Below are 21,247 nucleotides of genomic sequence, written 5' to 3'. Positions count from 1 at the left end.
GCTCCTGGATGGGGACTGGTCATTAGAAAGACAAGGCCATGATGAGAAGCTTGGAATTTTTGGCCCTGCCAACCACTTCTCAAGACTGGAGAAAGGGGCTGGAAATAGAGTTAATAATTGATCTTGCCTATGTGAGGAAGCCTCCATAAAACCCCAAAAGCATGGAGTTCTGAGAACTCCCAACCCCATGGGGACAGAAGCTCCTGTGCCCAGAACCTTCCAAACCTTACCTCATGTATCTCTTCATCTAGCTGTTCATCTGTACCCCCTATCGTATCCTTTAATAAACCAGTAAACATAAGTAACTGTTTTCCTGAGTTCTGTGAGCCACTCCACCAAATTACTTGAACCCAATGAGGGAGTTATGGGAACCTCAGATTTATAGCCTGCTAGGTCAGAAGCACACATGACAGCCTGGACTTGCTATTGTCATCTGAACCCTTAACCTGTGGGATCTGAAGCTGTCTCCACGTAAGTAAGTGTCAGCATTGAGTTAAATTGTAAAACACCTAACCAATGTCACATAAGATTGCTTGGTGGGGGACCCCCCCCGCATACCTCTGGTGTCAGAAGTTTATGAATGTTCTATGTGATAGTAAAGGAGATACACAGAAGGAAAACTGCTTTGTTTTGTTTTGTTTTTTTTTTTGTCCTGAAAACAGATGAGCTCATGCTTACAACCTTTTGTATTCAAACACTAGCTTTTATTTTGATAAGTATTTGGGGATTAGAGACCCAACAGATGCCCCTGCTCTTTGGACTTCTCCAAGGAAACTTTAAGCACTAGCTGGATTAACATTTATTCATCCAGGAAGGTGTACTGTCCAGTCTCAGATACAGAAAAGGAAAATCTGTATCTTCAGAAAAGGTGAGCCTGGAGTAACGGAGACCCTATATTCTCTGCGGGTCCCAGAAAGTATATACCCACTAATTACCGGGTGCCGAAGCCCAGGGAGGGAGTCCAGCTCATTCTTGAAGCTATGGAGAGTTACTACATGCAGAGGCAACATGGGCTTCAGAAATTGCAGGCTATATAGGACCCAGTGCCCAGTATTAGCTCACAAGAATTTCCTTGTTCCTTTGAATCTCAGTAGTCACATCTATAAAATGGCAACGCTTGTTTGTTAAAGGTTAGCTTCGTTGGCTTCTTTCTGCAATAAGCTGGAGATGTGGAGGCCCTGGGTAACCTTGGTCTATGGGAGCTGGTGAGGGAGAGGCAGGGGATCACAGCATTCCCATGATTTTGAGTCCCTCATCCCCTAACATCCTGTAGATCTGGGCACAGAAGAAACATTTTAGGCTAAAAAAATGCCATTCAGTTTGGAAAACTTTGACTCAGATAGCCCCAGCTCTAGGCAGATGAATGAGAAAATATGGGCACACTAGTCAGCCCTCAGGGGAACACTCTTTTAATGAAAGAATGAATGGTACATGTTCAAAAAATATTTCTAGGGACGCCTGGGTGGCTCAGTGGTTGAACATCTGCCTTTGGCTCAGGGTGTGATCCCGGGGTCCTGGGATCCAGTCCTACATCGGGCTCCCTACATGGAGCCTATTTCTCCTCTGCCTGTGTCTCTGCCTCTCTCTGTGTGTCTCTCATGAATAAATAAATAAAGTCTTTAAAAAATATATTTCTAATTAACTGATCTCTTTTTTTATTTGCAGATGAGAAAAAGAAAACAAAGAAAGTTGACAACGAACTCAATCCTGTCTGGAATGAGGTAACTTGTGATTTTTTTTTTAACATTGTTTCAAGGGATAAGCTACCTCTGAATGTACCATCTTGGGTCAAAGATTAGCTTTTCCCTTTGGAAGAAGAATCTCTGCATTGTACCCCCACCCCCTCCATTTCCCTTGTGGCCACAGAGACAGCAGAACCGTTCAGGAGATATATCACGATGACATAATACAGTAGTGCAGTGAGCAAAGCCTAGACCTGGAGTGAGAGGGTTGAGTCTAACCTGAAACAGCCTGGAGGTTGCTGAGTGACCTTGTCGCATGTCTGGGGCATATATGTAGAGCAAGGGGTGGGGTTAGATCATCTTCAGAGCCCCAGAAGGAAAGATCCATATTTAAACACCTGTCTGCATGTGACTAATCAAGAGTGTATTACATGACATTTTGTGTGTCTGGGTGAGTAATGACATTTACTGTTTTTCATGTTTTGATAAAGTAATATATCCTTAATGTAGACATTTTGAAAGCTTCAGATCAACATAAAAAAATTGACCTTTGTACCCACTACCCAGAATTAACTACTGTTAACATCTGGGATATATCAATAAATGTTTATTGCATAAATATATTGAATAAAATATGAAATTGGCAAATTAGCATCATATAGCACATATGGCTTCCTATCCTATTTTTTCTTACTATTATATTCTGAGCATATACCATATCATTCCATTCATAAATATTTTAATACTATGCAATATTCTATAGAAGGGTTATAATTTCTTCACTTCTCCCACTGTGGACTTTATTTTATAAACAGTTCCATGTTGAATATATTTATAGGTATGTAAAAATTTTAATTCTTTCCACTGAGTAGATTTTCCTATGCTGACTCATTTTTTAAAAGATGATCATAAGCCCCATTGTTTTTCCCAAAAGCCAATCAAACCTTCCTGGATAAGCACAGGATAAATGTCTTTGTTATTTTCACTGAGTCATCAGGCTGTGAAGACTTCTCCACCAACTGTAAATTTGTCTCTACCCCCACAACTAGTGTCAATATCCTGTAAAATAAAGACTTTGCCTTTTCATTGAGTGAGGTGAAGACAAAATGCCTTTTTAATGCCTTTCTGAGAAGAAGAAAATTCCGAGGCAATTCTACTTCTTTGAAATTTCACTGGAACCCAGAACATAGCCAGCTGGACGGCCAGTTCTGTGAAAGCAAGAGGCTAGTCTGGTTGGTCCAATGGACACTATGGATCCTAGCACCTTGTACAGAACTTGATAAATAAAACAAATTGAAAATACTTACATGTATACAATTAGTGCTTCAAGTTTTGAGTAATTCCAACAGGTGTCTTTATATTTGGTCAATCCATATGGCTAATGGCAGACGTAAACAGACATGTCCTCTCAGGGCATCACCCATCTCGCCCCATTTTGTTTCCAACATCTATTTTTTAAATTGCAAATGTATTTATCAAGTAAACTTCTCAGTTGTAGTTTTATAACTAGAATCTAGCCCAAATGAGATGCCAACCCAGACCCATTGGAGTTAGTATTCTAACATGAGCTCTGACAAATTCTCCATCTACTCCAAACCCATTACAAGGAGAATCAAATCATCAGTAGACACTGTTTTATTTAATTCATATATTACATAATCAATCAAAGGCATCACTGGTGTTTTGATTTTTTTTAATGTTTGCCGTTAAACAGCAATTTATTATATTAAGATGAAAGTCTCATCTGACTACAGACTAATCCTGGTGGAACTTAAAATAAAGGGCTGATGCATTTTAGAAAATGTATTTTTAGATTATTTGTCTCTTTGATAATAATATGATTAGGAAGAGCAAATATTTAGCGAAGAAAGCATTCATTTTATTCTTCTAGCCAATTGTGGTGGACATGAAGTAAATTCTCTATGAGATGGGTTTGGTGACTTGTCCATAGTCACTGAGCCTAGAAAATGGGAAGCAGAAGTCACCCCAGGTCCTCTGAGGCTAAGTCTGGTTTGCCTTCCCACAGCTCTCAACAGCTTTCAGGTTTGGAATTTGGTCACTTCTATCTAACTATAGAATTAAGTAATTCAAAAGATTGTTATTGGTGAAGATAATGACCTGGTGTTTAGTATTTGTACATCTTATTATACTCCCTGATCTCTTTAACAACTTTTTTGTTTTTATAACCTTCCTGTGCACAGATTTTGGAGTTTGACTTGAGGGGTATACCACTGGACTTTTCATCTTCCCTTACAATTGTTGTGAAAGATTTTGAGACAATTGGACAAAATAAGTAAGTTGATATCAACTATTTTTTCATTTTACATATTATTTTACTATTGTCTATTTTGTTGAAGGAACATATTGTTAATGACATTTTTATATACTTCCAATATAACTGTGCTTCAATTCCATGTCCCACTGCCCCCCACAGCCTTCTGAGCCAATATCAGATGTGATTAATTGATCACAGTGCCTTTTCCCAAACTTCTGTACAATAGTTCCCCCTAATAGCACTCATGGGAAGAGGGCAAATCCCCACCTGAAGCCTCAGCTTGGCACTTATTTTGGATATTCAGTGTCCCTTTCTGTAGACTGAGTTGATGTGCAGTCCATCTGATCCTGACATTCTCTTCCTAAATTTGAACAAAGAAAATGTGGTGGGTCGTGATATAGGGTCCTTCCAAAGTTTGGGGCTCCATGCATCTTGCTGAGAGATATGTTGCACTTGGTGTTGTGGTGTCTGCTGAGCATAATGACCAAAGGAGCAGGCCATTACTGTGGCATTATTTTGATGGGAATTTTCAGGCCAGAAAAAGGTAAATTCCAGGCAAAATACGAAGCTGGTGTTCATTACTCTTTCTTTATTTCTTTTTTTTTTTTTAAGATTTTATTTATTTATCCATGAGAGACACAAGAGAGGCAGAGAGATAGGCAGAGGGAGAAGTAGGCTCCCTGTGGGGACCCTAATATAGGACTTGATCCCAGGACCCCAGGATGACGACCTGAGCCAAAGGCAGATGCTCAACCACTGAGCCACCCAGGTGCCTCTGTTCATTACCCTTTCAATCCCCCCCCCCCCTACGCCGCTTCTGGTAGGGGGCCTCCCTCCTCCTGACCTCTCCCAGGCACCCAGTATCTGTATTTATGTTTCAAGGCTCCCACCAGGGTGCCCACTCCACCCTGCCTTCTGGGCCATATCTGCACCCTCTGCCAATTCTTTTCCCAACAGAATTTACCTGTCCTGTATCTCAGTCCTTCAGAGGCTCACTGGTTGAAAGGAGCTGTCTGGGAAGCTACCCCAGGTCATGGTGGTACGGAACTAATAGTTTATACTGTGTGAACTTCCCAAGAACAGTGATCTTGTGACTGAGGCAGCTGGTGACTTATCTGAAGAAGTGAACAAAATGGAAATTTTAGGCCCTTATGGCAGGGTCCTGGGGGAGGTCTTTTAAATTGGGAGATTAGTTCTGTGTCCTACAAATGTCACTGCATAGGTGTTCACCATCTTCCAGTGAAACGCGACCCTGAGTCTGCTTTGAAATGAACAGTGCAGGTGATAATGACCTTGTGCTGTCTGTGCGCTCACTGTGCTAAGCTGCATGCTTCTCCACCATCAGCCAGGAACTGTGAACTTTGACCTTGTGGCCACCAAGTAAACAATGCATACACCTTGGTCAAATTCAAATTTGCCCGTGAGTACATTGCAGGAAAAAAAAATTAACCCATCTGGAATATGCTCTATATTGGTCCAAACTATTTCTGTATTTTTGCCCCAGGTTTTTTTTTCTTGGCTTTTTTTTACTAAAAATTTGGCCTTCAGGGATCTGCTTACGGTTCAGTGTGGGAACTGTCTTTTACCTGAAAGTGCAAGGCTGGGGCAGAGGATTTTTCTACCAGCTTAAGGAATGTCTTGCTTGTTGACATTCCTGTTGCTGTGGAAACTAGTTGTGCAAACAGGACTCTCACTGAGCATCTGCTGCTCTGAGCCTGGAAAAAAACAGGTTTGCCTGTGCACCCATGCCCACACCCACAACAGACTGCCAGGTCCAGTCCATGCAAGCATTGCTCTGGTATGTCAGCGATGTCCCTCCTCAGGCTCTGGGAGCCTGCTGGGCTATTCGGTGCAGACTCTGCTCTTCTCCACTTCATAGTCATCCAACCAACCATCCAGGCTGAATGAAGGTGAAAAAGGAGCCAGAAGTGCCTCTTGGTCATGTGATGAAAATGAAATATTTTTAGCTGAAATGTCAGAGTAGAAGGATTTTAACAGCCACTGAAGAATGAAGAGTTCCCTCTGCAGACAGGCAATACAGCTATCACTTAGGGAATGCCAAGGGCTATGCCAAGCTCTTTAGATGCATTATCCTATTTAATCTTCACAGACACTATGAAGCAAGTGATAGTTTTCCCCAAAGACGCATAGTATTCTGCTCAAGGTCATACAGTATGTATGTGTCAGAGTCAGCATTTATGTCTAGGCCTTTGCTCTTGACTTTTACATTATACTGAAAACCTCAAACCACCTGTGGGAACCAAAATGTAGGTGGAATTATTCGTTAACTGTTGGCTAGAGTAAAAGTAATTTTTCTTTCTAATTTTGCAAAAAAAATTAAGAACAGTCATCAGAGTATTGGTAATTCCTCCTTATTTAATGGTTTTAAGCAGGCATTTTTATACTCTTGAATAACAAGTCACTTATGCTCATGCTTTACAGTGGACAAGATAAATTTGTAGAGTATATTCTCATCTCCTGTGGTCATCACAATAACCTTGAGAAGTGGAGATGAGATTTGAAACTGGGACTCTGATCTCTTGGCATCCTGGTCCTGCTGTCACTCCATTTGAGTTCCTAAAGAAGAATCAGCTTCAGGAGCCTGGAAATGTAGGAATGAAAGGTGTTTACAATGAGTTTTCATGTTAGTGTCTGTGTGTGTGTGTGTGTGTGTGTGCGTGTGTGCATGCATGCCAAAGAGGAAAAAGAGTTACCAGTTAGGGTTTTTGTATTACTGTTCGCTCTGCATGGAATACTTTTTCCTTCTAACTGCAGTAGATGTGAAATGTAGTCATTTGGCTCCACACCTTGGACTACCCACCCTAGAACTGCCCCTACTTTTGCTCTCCAGCTCACTTCCCTGCCTTATTTTCTCAGAGCCCTTCTTGTTAGCGAGCTCATATGGGCATGGAAAGGGTGGAGGGAGTCCAGCTGGGTATGTGGACATTTGTGTTGGGTTTTAGATAAGTACTGAAAGATGTGGCTGGTCCACATTCCTGCTTTATCTAGCTCAGTTCACTACCATCTGACATGTTCTTATCTATTTGGTTACTCACTTGGCCTTCCCCTTCCCCTACTATAAGCTCCACATCTATCTTGTTTGCCACTATAACACCAATGCTTAGTACAGTGCCTAGCACATAATAAGCTTTCAGTAAGTGTTTTTTGAATGAATTAACAAGTAAGTTTATGATATCAGGGATGCCTGGGTGGCTCAGTGGTTGAGCATCTGCCTTTGATAGAATCCTGAGATTGAGTTCCACATAGGGCTCCCTGCAGGGAGCTTGTGTCTCCCTCTGTCTGTGTCTCTGCCTCTCTGTGTCTCTCATGAATAAATAAATAAAATATTTTTTAAAAAAGTTTATGATACAAATATATGAATGAAACCTAAAGTATCTTGCATTGGATAGTTGGCCCACTAGTAATGGGCCATTGGTGTAGACTGTCCATCCAGCCCAGCTCTCTGGACAGCCCTCTGGTTCCAACTTCAGTTAAGCTGCAAAGAAGTCAGAACATAAAGGAGTCAGAGCACAAGGGAAACGCATGCCTGTGCCAAAGCTGCTGCCTTTTTGTAGAGAGATGTGGGGCTTACCCCTGAGCTCACAGGGAGGCAGCAGATCATAATGCTTGGAAGCTGAGATTCGGGAGCCAGAGACTGCTTAGAGACTCAGCTCTCCTGGTGACTAGTGGGGACCTTAGGCAAGTGACTTAACCCCTCCAGTCCTTAAAGTGATCATAGTTTGGATATTTGCTTGCATTAAAATAATACAACAGGGACTAGATGTACTCACTCACCTGCTGCACCAAAAAACAAGATAAAACATATGTAACCATGGTTTCAGATATTGAACACCAGCAGCATAGGATAATGACAGCCGAGAAAGGGGAGGTCAATGAAATGAGCTTTTTGAGTGCCCAACTTAATGCCTAGAGAGCATTCCCAGGCTGCAGTTCAAGGAGAGGGAAGTCAGGCAGGTCCCAGTTGTCTCCCAGGGTTGGGGACTGCAGATGGGAGTCTAGAGCTACACACACGCCTGCACACAAAGTGGGACCTGGGGATACAGAATTAGAAAAGGAAAAGAGACAAGCTTGGGTTGCAAAATATACGAACTCCCTGAGTAAAGGTTTGTGGGGTTTTTTGGAGGTTTTGTTTTCGTTTTTTATTAGAGAAAACAGAGAATGTGGTTTGGAATGGAATTAATTTAGTGGAGAAGTATGGTATGGCTTATGAGAAATTTTCATTTCCTGGTATATAGAAGACCTTGTCTTCAGTCTTTTTATACTTTTATTTCTCCTAGCAATGAGGCTCACTTCTCACATCACCACATGTACACATGATAGTGAGATTTGTTTAGGTGGAGCCACCACCTTGCTTTCTTCCCCTGTAGTTGGTGAGGAGGGATGGACAACCCATGGGCTGAGGCGGGCTTTCTAACTGACGCAACTTCTCAGACTGTGTGGACATCTAAACCAGAAGCCAGAGTTACTGTGGAAAGGAGTTCTTAGTTCGGTTGTCTTTAGTTCCATATTATCTATCAATAGAGTGGCAAAACTATGAAAAGATCAAAACTGGCTTGGGCTGGCTGACTCCGGGTGCTAAGGCTGAGCCCCCGTATTTGGGGAGGCCTGCTAAGTAGCTGCCACAGTCCTGCGGGCATCCCTTAACATCTCATGAGTAAGTAAAGGGGGACCACAGCCCTGGAGAAAGACACCTAGAGAGACTTGAAAGAGAAAGGCATTTCATAATGACAAGAGCTATAATTATCCTCTAATTGCACTTGGAGGACCATCTCTTAGGAGAGGAAGCTTTACAATTTGTAAGTCATTTGCCAGGTTATTGGACTATCTTCAGTGACGTATCAATTAATGTATTCATTCGACAAATAATTACTAATGCCTATGCGTGCCAGACATTGCTCTAGGCATTGGGAGTACTCCATGCCTTTTATCAGGTTTATATCTGAGAGGAGGGAACATATCAGATGGTGATCAGTAACGATGAAGAAAAATAAAGCAGGGGAAAAAGAGGAGAAAATGATGAGAGGTGTGTGTGTGTGTGTGTGTGTATGTGTGCATATGTGCATATGTATATGTGTGTACTGGTTAGGTAGGGTTTTTGCATAAGGAATTATTTTGGAGTCTGTTTTATAGTGGAATATCTATCTTATGAAAACTCTGGCCTTAAAAACTTTATTCAGATTCCATTAATTGGATCTTATGAGAATTCAGCTATAGCTGAAGTTTACTTCTGGTCTAATTCTGAAAATAAAAACTGTTTTCCAGAGAAACTCTTGGTATGCACAGCATTGAGGTTGGGGAGGGAGCTGTTTTGTGTAGAAAGGGCTGGTTTTAAGAACTTTGCACAGTGATTGCACAGAAATGGATGTGGGTAGTTAAAAGGGTTCTCATCTGTTCATTCCTGCCTGCCTACCCATATCCCTGCATAGATATCCCACTTTCCTGTGATTTAGGCTTGAGTTCATACCAGCTTTCCCTGTAAGTACTGGGCTGGCATCACATGCTTCTTTTGGATCCCCTTTACTAGAGTAGTGTCTGAAATTAAAAAAAAAAATGACTGTTAAGCACTTACTGCACCATCCTTACAATACTGTTAGGTAGTAGCTGCTATAATCCCCACTTTACAGACGAGGAAACTGAGACTCAGAGAAGTAAACAACCTGTATACGGCCTCTAGTATGAGGAGGAGTCTGCATTAGTCAGCGCTGCATAGCTCCAAGTTCTCAATCACTGTTATTCTGTCTCCTTTACTTGTTAGGTCCAAGTACTTGATGAGTAAATAAATGAGTGAATGAATGAGTGAATACATGAAAGCTACTACCTTGATTCTAATGGCTGGGGGAATTAGACAGAGGCAGAGCCTGGGTATTCCCCTACAGTGTTAAAACAGGCAAGCACAGATTCAGAGCTTTGAGGACTGAGTGAACAGGAGAATTGGTTAGGTGAAAATAACAATATAGCAGGTTACAGTCATTTATTCCAGAGCTAATTATTGAGCAAAGCCTGCATGCCAGAAATTAGGCTAGCTGACCTCCTTGCAGCCACAAAGTGACTGACTCTGGCCAAGATGCCTCACTGATCCAGAGAGCTTTTGTTGCAGAGGCTTTGGCTTCCACTCAGTTCCTTCTCTGGTTAAAGTGACGCCATTTGCCACAGGCAGCAGGGTTGGGAGGGACTGGAAAAAAGGGAGTTGTTGCCAGCCCTGAATCCTAAAAAAACCTGCCACAGCCCCAGACCAGGTCAGTGATTCCAAAACCCAGGAATGGAGTTTGTGAAAAGTACAGAACACAGCCCAGCCCCAGAGGGGGGCTGATACACAGCCAGGTTTGGGAGTCACATCTTGGACCAGTGTTTCTACATTTGATGAACAGGACAAAGGCCCCAAGGCTCTCTGACAATCCTGGTATGGAGTAAGGAGGGAAAGCCACAGGAAAAGTACAGATAACTAGGCTTGCTGAGTGGATTTTATTCAAGTTTTGCTTACTACTTTGTTCTATTAAATAATTGGATTTCTGTGCCCAATTATCAAATGTGAATGTGTGTTATCATATTGAAGGTACTTTTAAAAACCATACATGAAAAAAAATAAAAAATAAAAAAAAAAATATAAAAACCGTACATGTCTCCCTCCCTCCAGATCTAGCTTTGCCAACTGCCTTTCCTGCCCTGACCCACCCTCCACCCATCCCTCTACTTTTCTTGCTCCCACTTAGAATCACTGGTTTTAGACCATTGTTTCTCAAACTTCCTGGGTATAAGAATGAACTAACACACAGTCTGACTCTGAGTCCTGAGAATCTGTAACTGCCCTGGTGATTCTGCTGCAGGGAGTTCTGGGGAACCACGGTGTATGAGCTAATCCAAAGGGCCAGGTGGGCTGCTTGGGAGACTCAGGAGGGTTCTTCACTGGGAGACCCAGAAGATGCCCTTTGAGGGGTTTTTTGCTTATCCACAGCTTCCTGTGATAGGACTTGCTGTCATGATTGCCCCAGCTTTTCCCACCCATCTGGTTGTAAGCAAGGTATAAGCCTGCCTCTCCCATCTTTGGGCTCAGCTGGGGGTATGAGTGGGGGTGGGGTGGGGAGGAGTTTGACAGATACAGGCCCTGGGGAATAAGTGTAGGGGTAGGTGATGGGGCCCAGCCAGGGAACCCCAAGACCACTCTGGCCTGGTTGAAATGACAAAGCTCAGCTGGCTGAGAGCCCAGTGCTTCAAAGGGTGGACATGACTGACCCTTTCAGGTTTTCTACAGGGGACCTGGGAGCAGCTTGGAGAAGTATCTGTCCTCAGCCCAGTTGGGGATTGTTATGCCCTCATAGAGGATGGAAAGTTGAGACACGCTGCAGTCTCTAGGGGCAGAAACAGTGCATGTGATTTACTTTCCAGAGTCCAATGTATTTTTCCTTTCCTTCACAAAGGAATTTCCAGTAAACCCTCCTCCAGTAATCCATGTGGGCTGTGTCCCTGCTGCACAGAACAACTTGATATATGTGAGCTCTCATGAACTCAGCCAGCAAAGCCCTTACTCACCACAGTGGCATGTGGCTGTTTGGGTCTATGCTAATAGGGAGAACATTTCCCTTTTCTCTTTTTTAAACATACTAGACTTTGTTTTAACAAGTTAGAGAAGTTCTTAACCAACCCTTGCCTGACGAAGTTGACGAGTTTTCAATTCCACTGCTTAGAATTACTTTCATGTCACAGACCCAACTCAAGACTATCTAGAGATTCAAGAACTGTAAGGGATAAGAACAAGACTGGCTTTTTCTTCACTTCAGAATATATCTGCAGCTTATTAATTCTGCAAACAAAGCTAAAGGGCCCTGAGATTCTTCCACTGTAAAGTTTCCTTTTGAGACGTGGTCCATCTGTTTTAGTGTTGGCTGAAGTCCACAGGGAGACTCTTATTTTTCCATGCAAATTCAGGGCAAACTGTGCGCACTACTGTCACACTGTAATTTGTTAGCATATTTATAGTGTTAGCAATAGGAATGAAAAAGGGCTTTTGGTTTAGTGTCACCTCCTTTAAAGGAAGCTGGCTTGTGGTCCGGCTGCACTGCTCTTGTCCCCTGTGTAGGAGGTCAGGTCATCATTTCCCAGCCTCTCACAGTAATCTGTAGCGAGGCAACATCACAGAAAGCAGCCCACACCAGGCTGGCCGGCCCTCGGAGTCCTGCGGAGCTCAGACTTGCCTATAGGGGGCGCTGTCTCCAATTCACAATGAAAGTTTAGAAGTTGTTACTGTTGGCATTTTATTTCAACTCAGCCTAGCTGTTAAAAATATTTGGGGGGATTAAAATCTTCCCAGGCTTTCATGTTAACACATTGTCTTTACTTCAGAAAAGAAGAAAGTGAAGTTTTCTGTTAAGCCACCTCTCCCACATACAAACACAAAAGCATCAGAATTTTATGATGAAAACAAACAAATTGTAAGAAATGGGGCTAGAGTTTCTGAAAGAAGGAATTGAAGTGTGAGTTTATAATAGGCTGTTTTTATTTTACTCCATTCCTCGTCCACTCTCTGTCATCACTGTCTCTCAGCCTCTTAGGGGGAAGGGAAATCTACACGTAGTGGTTGAGTCAGAACAGAGGATGTAGAGCCATTCATGGCCATGAAGGGCCAGTGGGTGGGCTTTGTTCCAGTTAGCACAAGGCTACCTCTCCAGTTAGCACAAGGCTCCACTCCCTCCTGTCTTACCTGGTGTTCCATAGTTCTGTTATTGGCCTAACCTTTCCCCTGACACCGTATGAATTTAAGCTTGACCACAAGAACATAGGCCAATATGTTCTGGATTGTCCAACATGGACATATTTTAGGGTATATTTTTCCTAAATCAATGAACAAGAATTTTAAGAGAAAGAAATATTTAACATGAGATAGTTTTCTACATAGATATCTGTAGAAAATATCACATGTACAAGCCTAGCCACAGACTTTAATAGCTAAGGGTCTGAGAAATGATTTACTTCACGCCACTTATTTGCAGACAACGAAGTGGGCTCAGAGAGTTGGGTGACTTGGTGGTTACGACTTGAAGGAAGTTGGGACACTGAGTTAGGGCAAGAACAGAAATTGTCTACCCCAGTGTTTTTCAACCTGAGGTGATTTTGCCCACTAGGGCACCATTGGCAGGGTCCAGAGATGCCCGGGGGTTGAGGCCAAGGATGCTGTTGAACATCTGACAAAGCACAGGGCAGCCCCCCAGAACAAAGAATTGTCAAGTTCAAAATGTCAGTAGTGCCAAGGTTGAGAAATACTGCTCCAACTGCAGGCCAGCCCTCTCAGTATTGTCCCAGTGTGCTATATTTTATTTTCTCCTAAGAATTAGTTCCTGCTGATAGAGTTTCAGGTCATCTTGGCCTCAGCAAAAGCAAATCTGTGCATGTCCAAATGTACAATGTTATTATTTTAATTGTACAGGTAGATTATGAATCATGGAACTGTGAGGAATAAAATCCAGTGTGTTTCCATGTCTTTCAAGACAGGTACCTCATTTAGACATTTAATACCAGTCAGATGACTTTTAAAATTGTAGTTTTCACATTTCATCCTAAAAACTCAATTAGTCAACCTCATGGCTTTCTATGCTATTTTTAAAACTTGGGAAGAAATTCTCATCAGGCTCATATCATGTGGGGCTGACGGAGATGTGGAAGAGATTTTGCCAAGGACTCTCACTTTGTGTGGGAGGTGTACTTGTTTCATCTGGTGGCGATGGAGTTATGTGTAGACTCTTGTCCTCAATATGTCAGAGGAATTAAAATCCAAGTGAGGAGAAAATATACTCAGTTTCTAAAAATCTAGCAAACTTAGTGAACATACTCAACTGAGAAATTACTCTATTACTCTATAAACTAAGAAGTTCTATCAATTCTCAGCATCAACTGAAAGACCTAATTCCTGTATTGACCTAAAAGGGCTGAAATATTCACTCTTAACCATCTAGAGGCAGAATTTCTTTTCCATTGCCAATAGCTGACTCTATTTGCGATATTAGAAGAGATGAGAATCCATCGTGGTCGTTGAGCTTCTTATGTGGTGTTCTGTCCAAGAACATGTATTCTTCCAAGAAGCCATGTGCAATGCTTCATGCCATTGGGTGGATTGGGTGAGACAGGGTACCATAGCAATTTTCTGATCTTGTACAGTCTAATAGGCCTATTCACAGAAAGTGAAGTCCCTTATTCATACTGTCGAGCCAGTGGATGTATGTGGTTGAGTGACTGACCCCATTTCTATAATTCACTTCCATTTCTGAGGCCCGAGGGAGAGAGGAGAATATGGATATATGTCAGCTCACAAATGATGTTCACACATTGATATTACTTTTGCCCAAAAGCCCAGAGTTATGTCTTATGCTCAACCATGGTTTCTTTACCCTGTGTTTTTTGATATAAGGAATTCTTCTATCACTTTGAGGATTTGATGCTTAGTTTTCTATTTTTATGCTAATTATATTCATGCTATCATGTCTGCCATTTATTTGCATCAGTCACTGCAAATGTAGGCAAAGTATAAGTAAATAATATTTTTAAATTCTTCCTGTTTCTTTTTTCCAGTGTCCATACTGAGAGCACACCTCTGAGCTTTCTTTGTTTTTCAACTGGATTTCACAAAGGGAACTTCTTCAATTCATCCAATCTCATTCTGTGTTGTGTGTTATAATCGCTAATTTACAAACTATATTTTGTAGGTTACATTTTTATATTCACTAACTGTCAGGGGTTGTGTGTTCCATAAATTTCTTTGATCACATTCCCCAACTACAAAAACATTTTGGGTGTTCATTCTTAGTGTATGTAGATTTATTTATTCTTTCCTTCATTCAGTAAATAACTATGAATAAAAGATCTATGTTCCAAGCACTGGGGTGAGAGTATTGAACAGAAAAGGCAACAATCCCTACCTGTAGGGGGCCTGGTCTATACTCTAAAACTTAAAGGTTTACTGTGAACAGTGGTGGGTAGAGACATATGGAAGCTTCTGTACCTTTCGGTTATGTGCACTGAGAGGTGGATGGGTAAGTAGTAGAGACTGAACATAATCCCTCGGGGTCCAGGAACAGGGAGGATTACGCACATCCAACTTCTGAATTCTGCTCCAGAGTATGCAGGTTAGTAAGTTGGCCTCATCAGTAAACTAGCAACTTATTTGCAGCAGGTCTCCCTGGGGAGGACATTTTTACAGTGGGCCATGGCGGATGGGTCTTTTTACATTTACATTTCAGAGGAATGTCTGAATTTTGTCCTACTTTTCTCTCTTGGATTCTGAAGGGTGCTATTCAGTCTTTGTCACCCATTTATGGTGACTACCTCATTCATGACTTGAAATTTCATAGGCACCATAGGAAGACTCTCAAAATGACTACCTGCTATGGAAAAGTGATGTTTACTGCCCAAATTCCCCAAATTTATTTCACTATGAGTGATTTTAATGAGAGCAGACGAATAGGAGGGGAATTAGGAGGTCTGCTGAGAAAGTAGAAGCACGCCTCTCACTTAGGTTACTGTGTGCTTTCTTGTTTCACCTGCAGATTAATTGGCACGGCCACTGTAGCCCTGAAGGACCTGACTGGTGACCAGAGCAGATCACTGCCGTACAAACTCATCTCCCTGCTCAGCGAAAAGGGGCAAGATACTGGGGTGAGCACATTCTCTCTTGTTGAATGACTTTGAAGGGAGATAAGTAACCAAAATTTCATTAAGAAGAGTGTGAAATTAAAAAAAAAAAAAGAAGAGTGTGAAATTATAATCAGCTCACCATGCACAGACACATCCACACCCACACACCACTGCTGGTTTTGAGATAACAGATCTACTTGCAAATGATATGGCCTTATCCTATACTTGCAATCACAGAACTCATAGATTAGATAAACTTGATTTTCTTTGACAGAATGCTATAGAGTGAGTGGGACCCTCTCTTGGTATAGCTCTGTGAATACCACTTGGGTGTTTACATTTGTGTGGTGAGCATAGCTCTCTGTATCAGACACTCTCTGAGACATTCTGTAGAAGGTGTTTCATTAATATTACTTTGGAACATCAGATGTGAATATCATGATGTTTATCATTGCACTGGCAGCCTCTCTAAATAAGTACATACTAATATTGTCTGATATAAGCCCAGAACTCTCTTTCTCGAGTGCACTTAAAAGAAATAAATGGATTCAAAGCTCATAGTGCTCAGATTTCATTTGCTTGCTAACAGTGCTCATAAAGCTACCACACTTGCTCCATTAACCTTTAACATCTTTATTTTCCAATCAATTTACTTTCCTTGGGAGCCTGGGCAAAAGGAGAAAATTTTACACTAAAATAGGCCAACCCTATAGGCAAGAATACAGGCTAGGCTTCTCAAAGCCTTTTCAGAATGTTGATTTTGTTGGTCTATACTCTAAAACTTAAAGGTTTACTGTGAACCGACATTCTAAATCCTAAAACGTAAACTCAGTGTCGTCTGTCATCTATTTTTCCAAAATCTGGCTGAGAGAAATCATACTTAGGAAAGATGATACCAGTCAGTGGTGCTTCTGGCTGGTTTGGGTTTCGTTTTTTAAGCACAGAAGCAAGCACACATAGAACTGGAGCACTTCTAGGAATCCTGATGTTATCAGGAAATCACTGATCCTGAGGCATCCGTGTCCTTTTCTAAGTTTTGAAAGTTTGATTCTTCACTTAAGGTTAGCAGTCAAGCCCCTCAGTGCTCCTTGCATTCAACCTTCAGGTTGTGGCCTGGGTCTTCAGCATAGGTAGCCGTGGGATGCTGCTGTGGGATGCTGCTCTTATGATTCTTTATTTGTCACAAAACTGTTGTTGGGGGGGGGGGGGTCTCATTTATTGTTTTGTTCAGTGTCTCCCAGCTCTGTAGTTCCTAAGTTGAACACAGAATGTGCTGACCCATGAAAGAGTATTCACTGACAAACAGACAGATGAGAAAAAATAAAGGCAATATGCTGGGTGCATGCGCACATGCGTGCACATACTAGAGTTGACCACATGTAGCAAAAATGGCAGCTGGAAGTATGGGATGCCCATTTAAATTTGAATTTCAGATAAACAATGAATAATTTTTCAGTATGACTATGTCCTAAATGTTATGTCTGTATTTTAACTGGTAACTTGGGTATGTATGTGCAGGTGTGTGGGTGTGTGTACATGCACCATCCATATTTGCAAAGGATTCTCTTTATTCTGAGGTTTGTCCTTCCTCATTTTTGCTGTTAAGATTCATTTCTTTTGTGAAATTATCATAACAGTAGCTAATAGTTATCGGCTTGGGTTAGTGTCCCTATGTTGATGCTCCCTAGCAAACTTTTTGAAATTTTATAGGTTCATGAAATACTTAAGTATAGGAAACCCTGCCCTAAATTAATCCTCCATGTGAGAAATTTATCTCAGGTTTTAAAAATGGTAAAAACTTTATTTTCTGTAAGGAACTAATATGTTTCTTCCTTTCTGAAAATGAAAGTTACATAATATTTTCTGTTCTCCTTTTTGCCTTGGTTCCTAGCTATCTTGGAGTCACATTTTACCCAAGATGCAGTTATCTTGAACCTCATGATTTGCATATTTGTTTTCTCTTTAATCAGACTTGATTCTCTTTTATTCTATTTTATGAATCACATTGTTATATAATTTTTGTTAGTCACTCAAGTTGTTTTTAGAGAGAGAAGAAAAAAATGAAAATAAATTTCAGCAATGAATAAAGAAGTCAGTGTGCACACAACTAACTCAACCATGTAAAATGAGCCTCTGTGATTGGAGGCCATCTCAAGTCTAGGATGAAGGCTAATTACAAGTTCATGCTTGCTTGGCACAACTTTGCTCCAATTTGTGAGATTGCCTGTTAGCAATGGTACACTTGCCAACCTATAACAGGTAATTCCTTTTTTCCCAGGCTTTCCTGCCAGCCTGGCTCTCCAGAGGGAAGATAGAAACAATGGAGCATGTGTGATCCTTCTCTCCTTCTCTTCTCACTTTCCCATCCGCCTGCTCACCCCTTCCAGGACTTTTTACTCCTGCTGATTTTGTTTGCATTGAATCTGCTACCCTACACTGATTCTGCCTGCAATGAATTATTTCTACCCAGGCCACCATTGACTTGGTGATTGGCTATGATCCACCTTCTGCTCCACATCCAAATGACCCCAGTGGGACCAGTGTGTCAGTCACAGAAGGTAAGCTGACCCTTTGGAAGGCCCCACCTATGCCAGGGGTAGTCTGTTAAAGACACAGAAGGAGTCTCCAAGAAAGCTTTCTTTGTCATTGTACTGTCTATAGTGCCCTGCTCACCTGGACAGGGCCCCATGGGATAGGTAGGGCTGCCCCAAACTGGGACATTACAGTTGTTTGTGAAATGCCCTTCAGGGGAGAGGAGGAGGGTGAGACAGCCCCTTACTGGCCAGCCTCACAGTGGGCCCGTCCAACTCACAAGCTCTAGTGGAAACTGCTAAGCAAGGCTTTGCTTCAGGTTTGTAGCTTCTACCCCTGGTTGGAATGCCCCTGGTTGTTAAGCTCCAAGAGTGACCTCTGCTCTTTTCATGGGTCTTTTCACTTCCTAAATGTGTGATCAGCAGGCTGTGCTCTCAGTTACCAGTCTTATGGCTGGTGCCCATGGGTTGGGCCTCTTTCTCTCCCTTGGCTTTAACTCGATCCCAGCCCCTGAATAGCCCCTTGGTCCTTTAAGGAATCGTTTCCCTCAGCATGACTCACCTCCTGCTCCCTTTTCTCTGACGCGGATTGTTGGTTCTTCAGGGCATTGGGTGCTGCTCTAGAGGCGACTGCTGGCTCTGGGGAAGGCTTTGGGCCTCAGGGGGAAGGAAGTCTACAAGACGATTAGGCCTTTTATGCAGGCAAGTTTGACCTCCTCTTAGCGGTTTTTCCAAGGTGATGTGATGTAAAAAGTGTCTCTGTCCCTTCCTCTTCCCGAAGATGCCTAGCCAAATGCTCCTGTTTCCCCAGCCCTGGCATGGGCCCCAGGAAAAAAGGAGTCCCTTTTCTTGCCATACTTACCAGCTGTCTTGAAGTTCTTCCTGGGAGAGCACTTGGGCACTTGTTCCTGCCAGCCTTGGCTCCTCGGGACCTGTCTTTTCATTTCTCTTGGTTCTTTTTTTTTTTTTTTTTTTAACTTTTATTTATTCATTTGTTCATGAGAGATACACAGAGAAAGAGGGAGAGACACAGGCAGAGAGAGAAGCAGATTCCCTGTAGGGAGCCTGATGCGGCACTTGATCCCAGGACCCCAGGATCACAACCTGAGCCAAAGGTAGATGCTCAACCACTGAGCCACACAGGTGCCCATCAGTTCTCTTGGTTCTGAACTCAGCTCTCTGGCAGCCCATGGGGTTTACTCAACACCTACAGTGCCATATCCCTCCTGCCTGACCCCAACCACTGTCCCTGCTCACCCACACCCCGAGGTGGCCCGTTACTGAGGTTCTGGCTCACTTCTTGACCAGGTACTTGTACGTGTTTAACATGGGTCATCTGGTCCCTTCTCCCTTGGGGATAATTAGAACTGACATAGCCCCAGTGCATCAGCAGCACCTCTATGTACCACCATGGGCATGTTGTATGGTGCTCAGACATGCTCAGCCCTACAAAAACCCTGCAATGGCCCAAAAATGTCCATGGCTCCCTTTGCTGCCACAGCAGTAATGACAAATGAAACCCAGAGGAAACAGTCCAGTCTGGAATAGCACATTATCGGGGGAGCTGAACTGACTGGTCCTACCCTTTTCTTTCTCACCCCCTCTCCAAAGCCTGCTGTCACCAGGATTTATGTTAGCCTGAGAAGGACAGTAGGTACTTTCTGGCCTGCAAAAGGCAACCCCAACTGGCAGGATATCTGGCATTGCCTCTGAATTGGAAGGATCTGCTTACCTTTTCTCACACTGCCATTTTTCCTAGCCAGATCCTGTTTATCAGTTTTCTAGAGTTGCTGTAATAAAGCCCCATAAGCTGGCTGGCTTGAACAATAGAAATTGATTCCCTCACAGTTCTGGAGGCTAAAAATCAAGATGCTGACTGGACTGGTTCCTTCTGGAGACCCCAAGGGAAAATTTGTTCTAGGCCTCTGTCCTAGCTTCTGGTGGTTACTGGTAATCTTTGCTGTTCCTTGGCTTGCAGATTCACCACTCCAATCTCTTCCTCTGTCATCTCAGGGCATGGTCCCTGGGTATGTCCAAATTTCTTACTTTTTGTAAGGATCCCAGTGGTTGGATTAGCCTACCTTCATCCAGTGTGGTCTCATCTTTGCTTGATCCCATCCACAAAGACCCTATTTCCAAATAATGTCACGTTCTAAGGTTATAGATGGGCATGACTGCTGGGAGGATGCTCTTATCCGGGTATACTGGAAGATAAACGGCAGTTTCATTATGTTCATTCCATTTCAAGAGCCAAAATGTTAAATGAGCCCTTTTGTGTTACCAATTCAGGCAGGCCTTTAGGGAAAAGATAATACTGTGGATCATTCAAGCAAAGGAGTAAACTTACAGTTTACAGTAAACTGGTGCCACACCATTTCTTTAATATTTATGAAATAAAGAAAGTAGTTGCTGGGTTTCTCGACCTAACACTAGATACTGCAGTGCTGGGTGATAAATGCTTTAGGGTACAGCTCCTGCTCTCCAGGCATATTTAGTCTAAGTTTTAGAGAAAAAAAACTTTTTTTATTATCGTGAAAGTTTGACTTTATAAGAGCAAGGGCTTTGGGGTCAGACTGGCCAGGTTGGATTCTGTATCTGTTGTTAATCTGCCATGTAGCCTTGGATAAATCACTTAGCCTCTCTTAATCGCTTCTCTCTTAATCTCAGTTTTCTTTACCATAAAGTGGAGATAATAGTGGCACCTAGATCAGAAAGTTGTCACAAGGATTAAATGAGATAAGACATATAAAGCACTTAGCTCAGTGCCTAGTATACAGTAAGTGTTACCTAAATGGTGGCCATTGTTATTATTATTATTACTGTTTTTACAAAAACAATTCTAGTTGACGTGTAGTCATGAGCTCAGTTGGGTGGAACACTCTGTATGAACATTCAAATTGTTTCCTCTAAATATCAGAGCTGTTGGAAAAGAATGAATGATCTGATTTGGCTCAAAGTCACATTGCGATACTTAATGCTTATTTGTAAATATCTTTTTTAAAAAAGGAAAAGAAAAAAGTTGTGTCCTAGTAGACCAGAGAGACTTTGAGAATAAGCAATTCATCGAACTATTTGAGAGTGTACGGGAAAATCCCATCCTCTGAGATGGACCACGGATA

At 42.2% G+C, this 21,247-nt stretch overlaps 1 protein-coding gene across 3 annotated transcripts in view; it reads left to right on the top strand.

The window, feature by feature from the left end:
- Positions 1–21,247, top strand: part of MYOF (myoferlin) — a 142,265-nt gene that overhangs the window by 21,648 nt on the left and 99,370 nt on the right. For all 3 annotated transcript variants that reach the window (XR_005380428.1, XM_038578205.1, XM_038578204.1), the window contains exons 2-5: positions 1,666–1,721; positions 3,884–3,975; positions 15,510–15,618; positions 18,068–18,155. Coding sequence is in view for 2 of the 3 variants with exons in the window: in XM_038578205.1 (XP_038434133.1) it covers positions 1,666–1,721; positions 3,884–3,975; positions 15,510–15,618; positions 18,068–18,155 (345 nt within the window). In the remaining variant the exon portion in view is untranslated. The remainder of the gene's footprint in view (positions 1–1,665; positions 1,722–3,883; positions 3,976–15,509; positions 15,619–18,067; positions 18,156–21,247) is intronic.

This window comes from Canis lupus, chromosome 28, assembly GCF_011100685.1.
Source record: "Canis lupus familiaris isolate Mischka breed German Shepherd chromosome 28, alternate assembly UU_Cfam_GSD_1.0, whole genome shotgun sequence".
NCBI lineage: Eukaryota > Metazoa > Chordata > Mammalia > Carnivora > Canidae > Canis > Canis lupus.
The sequence above is the reverse complement of the archived record's forward strand: the minus strand, read 5'-3'. Positions and strand labels throughout refer to the sequence as shown.